The following is an 11246-nucleotide window of genomic DNA, read 5'->3' as shown; positions in this document are numbered from 1 at the left end:
GGAGGATGACATAAAAGAGAACAAAATAAAACAGAGATGAAAAGAATTCAGCCTGCAGAATAATCCTTCTCATATATATATATATATATATATACCCTTCCTACACAATCACCAAAACCCCTAATAACCATCCATTGATAATCATTCTATCTCTCACTAAGAAATTAGTTGATTCCAATTTAACTAAACCGGAATTAAGGCCCAACTAATTATCATTTAGTCACTAAAATTCCCAGATTTTCCTGCAGAGTCCGCCAAACTTACTATCTCTTTCAGTTAACTCTCAAATCTTCCTTAATTTTCGGACATTAATGAAAATTGGGTGTGACATCAGAATAATTATAATATCAATAGTATTAATATACTTCCTTTATAACCTAACTTGTACAACTTCCTTGATGGACTTTAAAACCTCAAATTTTTGTAATTCGAGCTCCTTTTAAATTGCCTTCACTCCCTCTTTCTCCATATGAGATAAATGAATGCATTTTATGCTAATTTTAAAATAAAAGCAAGCAAAAATTTTCCTTTGAGACGAAAAACTACCTACTGAACCTCTTGACTCCAAATCATAATTTCTCTAAGAATATGACCTAGATTAATAGTGGGTTCAGATAGACGATGTATTTACTTGCAGTTAGTATAAAAATAACGATGACAATGAAATTAGATACTATAACGATACTATAGTATGAGACAAAAAATAAACTAAACGCATTACACCGTACCCCATTACACATCCAAACCTACCCTAAAAACATTTTTTTCATGCATTCTTTGTATATATCCACATCAAAAGAACAAATAATCTCTACTTTCAACTTCCCTTCTAAAAAACTACAAAAACTATCAATGTGAGTCCTCTAAAACCAATTCTCTGCTTACTTGGTAATTTTATCGAAAAGAGTGATCCAAGCCATCAATGAAAGCTTAATAGTGAAAATACTTTCTATATAAAGAGAAAAAGGTGCGGGTGAAGTCTGGTACAGTAAGGACTTGTTTTCTCTTAATTCACCCATATGTTTTCTCCTTATTACAGCAAAGGGGTCACAGACTGTCTAGGCGAAAAAAGTAATTATCAACCTTTTTCGTTGATTTGGGCGCCCCTGAATTTACCTCTCCACGTTGCAGCATGAGTAAAAAGTCCATCATAGAGTTGTGCCACACTGCCACTGCCAGGCACTAGTAGCAGGCGATTTCATTTCATTTCATCAGTATTTACTATTGGTAAAAAAATGGTTAACCGAGTAAACTTCTACAATGGGAGAGTGTTCCGAAAGGTCGAGAAAATGGTGGAGATTGTAAATCATCACTTACCCTTGTTTTTGAGCATGGAAGTAGGTAATGTTTTTATTTTTCACTTAAGGGTAATATAGGCCTTCTAATATAAGGCAAAGACAATACTGTAGGGTCGGGGTCGCATTAAACCAGGAATATATAAAGAAGAGAGGGGAAGGTTTGTTCATGGATGCATAGAGTAGAAAGGCTACAAATTTTAGAGAATATGGAAAAATATATTCAGAGAGATGCATAGAGTAAAAAGGAAACAACTTTTAGAGAATTTGAAAAAAAAATATATTGATAGAGAGAGAGAGTAATGGTGGAAAGCGAGACACAAGGGTAGAACTTAGAAGAGAATAATACAAGAGGAAAAAGAAATTTGAGACTACATAGCTGCAAACAGTAAACAAGCCCAGAGAGAGGAGCTTGTTAGAACTAAAAACTGAACAAATGTATTTGGAGAGGAGAGAGATTGAACCAAAAACTAAAAACTAAAAAAAATGGAACGGTTGCAAGGTTGAGTATGGGGGATAAGGAGGAGGATGTAGCTAAAACAAAAGAGAAAGAACAGGGTGAAACCCATATGTTTTGGTGAAATGGGCGTTGGGAGATAAATTTCATGGCATGCCAAGAAAGATGGGGAGGGGAGGGTTGATAAATCTTGAAGGAAGCCGTACATTTAATTTATTTCTCTTGCTTTTGTAGGAAAAGGAAATCGTTTTTCCTCAATCTCTGATCCTCCAAACTAGCTTCTTTTGTCTTTTCGTTTCTATAAAGTACATATGCAGTTTCAATTACAGGTTAATGGGGCGGTAGAACTCCCGGGTTTTGGTTCGATTTGTCAACAAGACAAGTGGATAAAGCAACAAGAAGGTGTTGCAAACGGCTTCTACTACAACAACGAACAAGAACCAACTTCTGTTCTTCATATGAGAAGAAGCCAAAGCCCACCCACATCAGCATCCACTCCCACGTCGTCTTTCAACGGTGGAGCCGGCGGAGGTAATTCCACCGAAAACACCACCAACACGGCGGCCACCATAGCACCGCCTAACAACAAAGAAGAATGGGCCACGGAGCTTCGGCAGATCCCGAGTGAAATAGACCTTGTTCCAGAGCATGAAGGTACTCAAAGATGCAACATCGGGTTGGGAGATTGGGAGACTCTGCTGTCTGAATCAGCCGTTTCACCGGGTCAAGACCACTCGCTTCTGCGTTGGATTGCTGGTGACGCAGGTGACCATTCCTTTGGCATCAAACAGCTGCTCCAGAGTGGGAGTACTGGTCCTAATCAGGGTCATGATTTTGATGGCAATGCAGGGTCGTGGGTTGTTGACCCAAGTCCAGGGTTTGAACCAATTGGTAGCCTTGCTACTTCCGGTAATGTGTTATCAAGCGCTGCTCCTATTTTGGGTGGTTTTCCTGATTCTGGGTTTGTGCCAAATCCCAACAATAATGATAATGGGAAGGTTGGTGTAGCGACGCCAAGTTGTTCTTCAGTTGAGGGGGTTAATAATCACAAGGTTCTTGGTGCTACTGTTGGGTTGGATATTAGTATTCAAGATATAATATCTGCTTCTCCAGATAACAGTATTGGTCTTCCTGTTACTTTGCCTACGCTTTATCAACAGCAGCAGCAGGACCTTGAGAAGCCTCAGATTTTGATGGGCCGGCAACGGCATCAACAGCGTCCTCAAAATCCAAACTTTTCCTTTCCATTACCTCAAGAACAGGACCTCCTTGAGCCCTTGCCAAAGCGTCTCAATGCGGGTAACTTGGAATTTTCTTCTCAGATCCCAAAACTCGCCGGGCATGAGTTGTTTATCAGAAAGCAGCTGCAACAGCATATGGTGGCAGAAGAGGAAGTGTTGGAACTGCTTCACAAGGCTGCAGAGTTGGTAGGGACTGGGAATTTTGCACACGCGCGCGGGATATTGGCGCGGCTCAATCACCAACTATCTCCGGTTGGTAAGCCCTTTCAAAGGGCTGCTTTCTACATCAGGAAGGCTTTACAATTACTTATCACGAATAACTCAGTCTCTCCCCCACCTCCGAAAAGCCCCACCCGTTTTGACGTTATCTTCAAACTGTTAGCTTACAAGGTCTTCTCTGAAGTCTCTCCGTTTATCCAATTTGTAAATTTTACCTCCAACCAGGCTCTGCTTGAAGCTCTTGATGATGCTGAACGAATTCACATTATGGACTTCGATATTGGATGTGGTGCTCAGTGGGCATCCTTTATGCAGGAGCTTCCCATGAGGATTAGAGGAGTTCGTGCATTGAGAATTACTGCCTTTGCCTCGCCCTTGACGCACCATCCTATTGAGCTTGGTCTTATGCGTGAAAGTCTTATGCTATTTGCTAATGAGATTGGTTTGAGTTTTGAGCTTGTGGTGCTTAACTTTGATTCTTTAGATCAAGCCCCTTACTCTTTGCCCTTGTTCCGAACAAACCAAAATGAGGCAGTGGCTGTGAATTTCCCAGTTTGGTCTTCTTCGAATCAGCCCTCTGCTTTGCCCAATCTTCTGCGCTTTGTGAAGCAGCTTTCCCCAAAAATTGTGGTGTCTTTAGACGGAGGGTGGGATAGAAATGATCTGCCATTCCCAGAACTTGTAACCTGTGCTTTTCAGTCATATAAAAACATATTTGAATCACTTGATGCTGGTAATGTGACTTCGGATGTTGTAAACAAGATTGAAAGGTTCCTTATTGTGCCAAGAATTGAAAGCACTGTGTTGGGGCGACTGCGAGCACCTGAGAATATGCCTCTTTGGAAGACACTTCTATGCTCGTCTGGGTTCACCCCTGTAACATTCAGCAACTTCACCATAACTCAGGCAGATTGTGTAGTAAAGAGAGCTCAAGTAAGAGGGTTTCATGTGGAGAAGCGTCAGCCTTCACTTGTGCTTTGCTGGCAGCAGAGGGAACTTATCTCAGCTTCAGCTTGGAGGTGCTGAAGAGCAGAGCATTGAACAGGCAGCGGAGGTTTGTTCTTGTAGCAACTCACTATCTATCAACTCTATCCTCAAGTACCAAGCTTTTATGACTGATTGCTTGTGAATATCCTCTGCTTGTTGACAGTCTAGTATGTTTTAGACACACCGATCTTGTTGCTATGCATTCTGGTGTTCTTTTAGTGAGAAGCTGTATTTTGTTCTGGTTAAGGTGGTGATGTTATGTTGTATTTTTTACAACAAATGAGAGCTAAAATTGCAAATTCTGACTTTCCAGAATTTTTATGTTTCTGGGGTATAAAATTGTATCTTAATTTGAATTTGAAACCTAGTACTACCTATCTAGTATGTTGCATAAAATCCATACTTTAACAGTAGAATTGCATGACTTTTGCTTTGGTTGGATATATTGCCTAGTTTTCAACTGGTTCGTCTGATAACAAATGATTGAAAATAATGTTTTCTTGTGCGTAATTAGACAAGTGATTTGTCTTAATGATGTTGAGATTTAGTGGAAAAGGTGCCAAAGGAATCAGGAAAATATGTCCATGGTGGTGTCCCTGGCCACACTGGTATAAGAATATAGCAAAGGTCTTCCACGCTGCTACTTGGTGGTTATGTAAATCACGAATTTTTGCATTTGTTATTGTCGACAATTATGAGGTGTTTTGTCATTAAGAACATAACCACCATGGACGTTAAGAAATACCAAGGTAGATATCATTTAGCTGGAACCTTCACTCAGTGCCTTCCTTGGGAGACCCTGAGAGCATTTGGAAGACAACACAAAAACACCTAAGATTAGCTATATCTGCTCAAAATCTCTTAAACAGTCATTGCTGGCTGCCTTGGTTTATCAACTACTTGATTGCTGAATGATTTTGATTTATATATTTGCTTGTATGTATTACACCAAACACGTAACGCGTAATTCTCCGTTTTTTAATTCCTTTAATAAATTCTCAGTACCCTGCTATATATGTTTAGAGTCTTTTGGATACAAATTCTTGTCTTTTAGCACTTTGAACTTGCTGTACCATTTCTTTTTTCTCCTGATTGGTTATTGGGACATCTAATCAAAGTCACATGGGTCATGATTAATGGACCCACCTTTCCTTCATTTTGATAACTCATTTTCCTGTGCTGCTTTTTGTTTTTCATTTTGGAGGCGTCAATTTTAATCAGTATAAATACTAAACATTTAATTTAAAGCAATGAATTGATAATAATTCAATATTTAACTGTCAAGTAATATATCATTTTTAATTATCTACAGGATTACAATTATACCGAATTTGAGTTTGGGTTGGATGGTATTTAGTTGAAGAAAACATAGGTGCAGTCTCATCTCATGAGACATGAGCTAGCTTGTGCCTCTCCTTTTGCTTCTTTATATATATTAACCAAACTAGAACTAACTCAGAGTGGAAAGCACAAGGGAAAGTGAAGAAATTCTGAAATGATAATTCATGTGGGTCGCAGGAACAAATACCCCTCGAGGGGAAATATGCAAAAAAGTAAATGGTAACTGAGAACATTAAAATTGAAACATTTAAAACTAATACTTGATATGTGTAAAGTAGATGACACTAGAAATAGGTGAAGGAAAGGAAGAAGAGAAAAAAACAAAAGAAGCAGTCGTCAAGATGGGCATATCACTCCATATGCATTGGTGTTGAAATTCAATCATTGATTCTTCAATACAGAGAACATGAAATTCTAGTCGCCAAAATGACGTCTCCTGAAATCATAAACAGAATAAATATTGGTTAGAATTAAGCATTGATTGATTTGGCAACAAGTAATTAAGGAGTTGAATAGTAGCCACCAGGATTCAATTCGCCATTCTTGTCCAAATTTGATTCGAACACGAGGAGAAGCTTTACGAAAATTAAGGATGGTTGCTATAATAGAATTAGCTTCTTCCTGGATTGTATCAGAAAGTTGTTGAGGGTAGCCAGATTTAGTAATATCTTGTAACACATTGTCATGCATCACACTCAGATCACCTAGCCGCCAAAACAGCCATAGTTTTCGAAGATTCACAGCCTTCTCCAACAGCAACCTCACCAACAACATTTCACCATCAAATCCTGAAAAGCATCTCACCTCAGCTATTTCCAGCTTTTCCAGATTTCCAACTTCGTACGGATTACGTTGTGAACTCTCGCCCTCCTCATATTCATCTGCCACGTGACCTTCGCTTATACATTGGCAGAACACAGCCCCACTTTCCCCCCGAAACTGTTCATTCATTTCACTAACCCGTAATTATAAGAAAAGCATCATTAATTTCAATTAAGTTTTAAAAGTATTGGTCCAGAACTTACATCTACTGCAATTTCTATGAGAGAGGGGGAATCCCCTAAGAAGGCAACCAGGTTGTAAACCGCATTTGGAGATTTTAGTGGACCATACCAAAAAACATGCGTGAGATTTTGGAATGTTTGGAATGGGATGCCTCTTGTGTAGTACTCTTTTGCGACGAACTTATTTATACCAAAGCAATATATATATATATATATCAGAAACAACTGTATATCCAAGAATATGCGAGATTAAAACAATGTATGAAAAATAAGACGAAACAAAAGGTACCTCCACAACCGCAAAATTTAGAATCATAGTGTTCACATGCCTGATTTGATCGATCAATTCTCTAACGTGGACAGTATATGCCTCATTCATTGGTTCCTCCCTCCCTTGCAAGTGTAAAATTTGTAATACCGGACAGTTGTTCAAATAAAATTTGGTCAAGTCACCTGAGTAAACCAGGTTTCCGACAAGTGGAGCATCAACACGTAATGACCTGAACTCCCCATCATCACTATCTTCAAGACACCTAAAACTAATCAGCCTAAGATTTGGACCACTGATGTTAACATTCTTAAGCCCCTCACACATATTAATGACCAATTCCTCAAGAGGGACGCATTTACGAAGGCACAAATCCACAGTCGCATCTGCAAGTTTGCAGTTGGTGAGAACAAGAAGCTTAAGAGAAGAAAAGACTGACGCAGCAATAGGTTGACCAGGACGAGGTGGTTTAAAGTCAACAAAGCTTAAAACAAGGTGCTCCAGTATTTTACTTCGATTGGAGAAAAGAGAATCTGGCAACTGAAAGAATCTCCTTGCTAAAGAAACTGACATGAGGCCTATCGTCAGTTGACGGACGTTCTTGGAGAGTGCAAAATTGACCCATCTTTGTACATCAGGGTTAGAACGCTCGCTAACGTGGCCAACAGTGGTGAATTTTATGATCTGAGGAGATAGGAGGAGTTCTAAGCAGCGAGTAATTGGAGAATAGTCGGCTTGGTTATCGGAGAAGGGTAAACTGTGGAAATCTACGCCTTGGGTGTGCTTCCAGAGATTACTCCACCTTTTACTTAAGATGCTGGTTCGGACAACCGAGTCCATGGGCATCTTGGATAGAATGCGGAAAAGCACTGTATTAGGTAATGCACTGAGTCGGTCTCGTCTACGAGTTGTTCCGGCGTTCCAATCTGAAACCTGATCCTTGGTCATTTCCAACCATTCCAGCCTTCTGTTCACAAGACGACGAAGACTAGAATCCATGACAACTTCCATCTTTGATCAACAAAATCCAACGACTACAAACTGGAAACAAAGAAAGCAAGAAGATTGTTTAATCAAGTATAAAATGGGAATCCACTCTTTCTAAAAGAAAACAAGAACAAGAATGAAAGAAAAAATAAACATGAAAAGACACTTCGGTTTTTTCTGTTTTTGGTCGATCATTTTTTCCCCTTTAATTAACTGATTAATAGCAGTTTCAGTTGACACCAGTAAATTTTATTTCCAGTTGTATAAAATTCGATTAAATATACCCATAACTTAAGGTAGGAAATTGTCATTCATTAAAGAGCGAGCACGGAGCAAAGCAATCCAATGTACTGGGCTGGATTCAGTTTCCACCCAAATGGATTTAATATAAGTGAGAAACAGGGCCCAACACAATAGGCATACTGATTGTGCGGTCAATGATTTTATCAGGGAGATAGACATGGACCACTCTAATGTAACCAAAATACATTGATATGGAACTGTTGGGGAAACTAATTAGAAAGGAATATGTGAGACAAAGCAAAACACCTGATATGTAGTAGCAAACCAGAGTTCTTAAACTGGGTTGAGATCAACAGGGACGATAAAGAGATTATTGATGAGCTAGTTACCATGGAACTAAATAGAATTAGAAGCGATTGTCAAAGGCGGAGTGGGGGTTGATGAGACTCCTTTCATGAAATGTTTTTGGTGTTGGATCAAGACCAAAACAAATGGCTATTAGAAAATCGTTATAGGATATTAAATCGGATATGAAGTTGATAAAGAAGTCAAAGGTTGATGAGGTTAAATCTGGTGTTTGATTTTTTTATTTTTTATTTTGTAGGAACTTAGAAAACAGATCAAGAAATCACAGCAAAGTCTTGAGCTAGAAGCTACTGTAACTTGCTGAACAAACAAGGAAATCGACTTAAATTGTAACAAGAACAGATTACTCAATAAGAACCAAAACAAGAAGAGAATTCTGGTGAATGATTCATCATCTCATTTCTGAAACAAAGCATTACATATATCAAGTAATCAACTTGTCAAAAAGATGAAAATATTGCCTAAACACACCTAACTCCACTAACAAAGTCTTGAAACGTACAAAACTTTGCTTGCACACTTGGTTAAGATGATTTATCAAATCTATCAGCACCAAATTGCATCAAATCCCTTACATACTTAGTTCTAGTGTAACTAAGTAGCAAAAACATCAACTAAAAAGTAACAAAACAGCAACATATTCTTCAGCTGCAACTTGCATGGCTCGAACTGCTATGGTCTGCATGAAAGCCATCTTTTAACATTCCTTCTTGGCTTTCATGCTGCAAACTCCTAATCTAGCTCTCAAATTCTCGAACCTTGGTACACCAAGAGGTTTTATGAATATATCAGCTAACTGATCTTCAAAACTGCAATGAACCAATTTGATTTCTTGAGATTGTTCCACTTCTTTAACAAAATGAAACTTGATCTTAAAATATTTTGTTTTGCGATGAAATACTGGATTCTTTGCAATTGCAACAGTAGATTGATTATCACTTCTGATCTCTATTGCTTCTATTTGATGTAAGTTCATATCTGCCATTAGCTTTCTTAACCAAATTTCTTGATTAACAGCTGATGCAGCTGCAACATATTTAGCTTCAGCTGTTAATTGAGCAACAATGGATTGTTTCTTTGAACTCCAACAAAAAACAGCTAATCCAAGGGTAAACAGATACCCTGAAGTGCTTTTCATATCATCAGTTGATCCTGCCCAATCACTATTAGTAAAACCAACAAGCTTTATGCTGTCAACCTTGGTGAACATAATTCCAAAGCTCAGAGTTCCTTTGATGTACCTGAGAACTCTCTTTGCAGCTTGAAAATGGTTTACATTGCAATAGTGCATGAACCTGGATAGGAGACTGACTACAAACATTATGTCTGGTCTTGTGGCTGTTAAGTAGAACAAACATCCCACTAGGCTCCTATAGGTAGATTTATTAACCTTATCAAAACCACCTTAGCTAGATAGCTTTTCTTCAACAACAACTGGAGTAATGGTTGCTTTGTAATTTTGCATGAAAAATCTGTTTAAAATTTTTAAGGCAAATGCCTTTTGGCTTATGAAAATCCCTTGCTGAGTCTAAAATAACTCCATCCCAAGGAAATAGGACATTTCACCCAAATTAGACATTTCAAGCATACTCATCATTTTGTCTTTGAAATCTATCAGCATAGCATCATTTGATCCCAAGTACTTTAGCAAAAACTTCTCGGTTATTTGATCCCAAGTAGTGATAGAACCTCGTGGTAGGGATTTCAACCATTGCTTAGTCTTATTTCTCAACAAAAAGGGGAATAACCGTAGGCGAATGGCATCATCAGAAACGCCATTTATCTTGAAAGTGTCGAGAATTCTAGGAAATTAGTCAAATGAGTATTTGGGTCTTCGTCCCGCAAACCATCAAACTTAACAAACTGTTGAATCATTTAAATAGCATTAGGTTTCAGTTCAAAATTATTTGCAGCAACAGCAGGTCTAACAATACTCGATTCAACCCCAGTTAAATTGGGCTTGGCATAATCGTACATAGTACGAGGAGTAGGATTCGGATTTACAGGATTTACAACAACCACAAGAGGTAACTGATTATTATGATTTTCTGCCATCTCCTTAGTATTAATAATAATATCCTATTGCTCTTCTATTGTACTTTGTTGACTTTGCCTTGCTTCTCTACGGTTTCTGTGAGCTGTACTTTCGATCTCACAGTCGAATGCTAGAGGTCCTGACCGGTTTCTTCTACTCATAAACTAAAGGAACATGCCAGAAGCAAATAAAAGAAAAGTTAGTAAATTAACAGTAAAACAAAAAATAAAAATAAAAATAAAAATGGCTAAAGTAATAAAAATTAAGTGTTCCTAATATTTTAGTCCCCGGCAACAGCGCCAAAAATTTGATGATCGTTTTATGGTTCACTAAACTAGACTACGATCACGACAGAGGCAAGTACACCTATCGAATGGTAGTATAGCTATGGTGAGTCCAGAATATCGTATCCACAAGGACTAAAAGTACTAGTATTAACTATCTTTCTATTGTTTAGCCTAAAATAAGAGGGATTTGTTTTAATCTAAAATTAACTAAACTAATTAACTAATGAACGCGACAGAGAATGAAGGAAATAATCAAATAAACTAATAATAAGGACAATACCCAATGAAGAATCCACCTAGACTTCACTTATTATTCTGACTTTGAATTAAACGAGTTAGTCACTTGTCTTGATCCGTAGAAATCCCTAAATTATGTTAATATCTTTTTCGAGACTAAGAACAACTGACTTTAGGTTGATTAATTGAAATCTCTTTCTAATTAAAACTCCTATTGTCACATTAACTCGATTTATGGATTCCTCTATTAGATTTGACTCTAATCCGACAGATTTATGT

The 11246-nt window shown here is 38.0% G+C and overlaps 2 protein-coding genes across 2 annotated transcripts; one reads left to right on the top strand and one right to left on the bottom strand.

Moving 5' to 3' along the window:
- Positions 1 to 971: 971 nt before the first annotated feature.
- Positions 972 to 4595, top strand: LOC108467555 (scarecrow-like protein 27). The gene has a single exon (XM_017768217.2). The coding sequence runs from the start codon at positions 2064 to 2066 to the stop codon at positions 4236 to 4238; it is 2175 nt and encodes a 724-aa protein (XP_017623706.1). The 5' UTR covers positions 972 to 2063; the 3' UTR covers positions 4239 to 4595.
- A 1087-nt stretch (positions 4596 to 5682) lies between these two features.
- On the bottom strand, positions 5683 to 8037 carry LOC108469471 (F-box/LRR-repeat protein 13-like). The gene is made up of 4 exons (XM_017770352.2): positions 6834 to 8037; positions 6566 to 6724; positions 6064 to 6479; positions 5683 to 5976 (listed from the first exon to the last, which is right to left on the bottom strand). Exons 1-4 carry the CDS (start codon positions 7821 to 7823, stop codon positions 5955 to 5957), a joined length of 1587 nt encoding a protein of 528 aa, XP_017625841.2. The 5' UTR covers positions 7824 to 8037; the 3' UTR covers positions 5683 to 5954.
- Between the last annotated feature and the right edge of the window lie 3209 nt (positions 8038 to 11246).

This window comes from Gossypium arboreum, chromosome 8 (assembly GCF_025698485.1).
Source record: "Gossypium arboreum isolate Shixiya-1 chromosome 8, ASM2569848v2, whole genome shotgun sequence".
In the NCBI taxonomy this organism is placed as follows: Eukaryota; Viridiplantae; Streptophyta; class Magnoliopsida; order Malvales; family Malvaceae; genus Gossypium; species Gossypium arboreum.
Note: the sequence above shows the minus strand (reverse complement) of the source record. Positions and strands in the feature narration are given on the sequence as shown.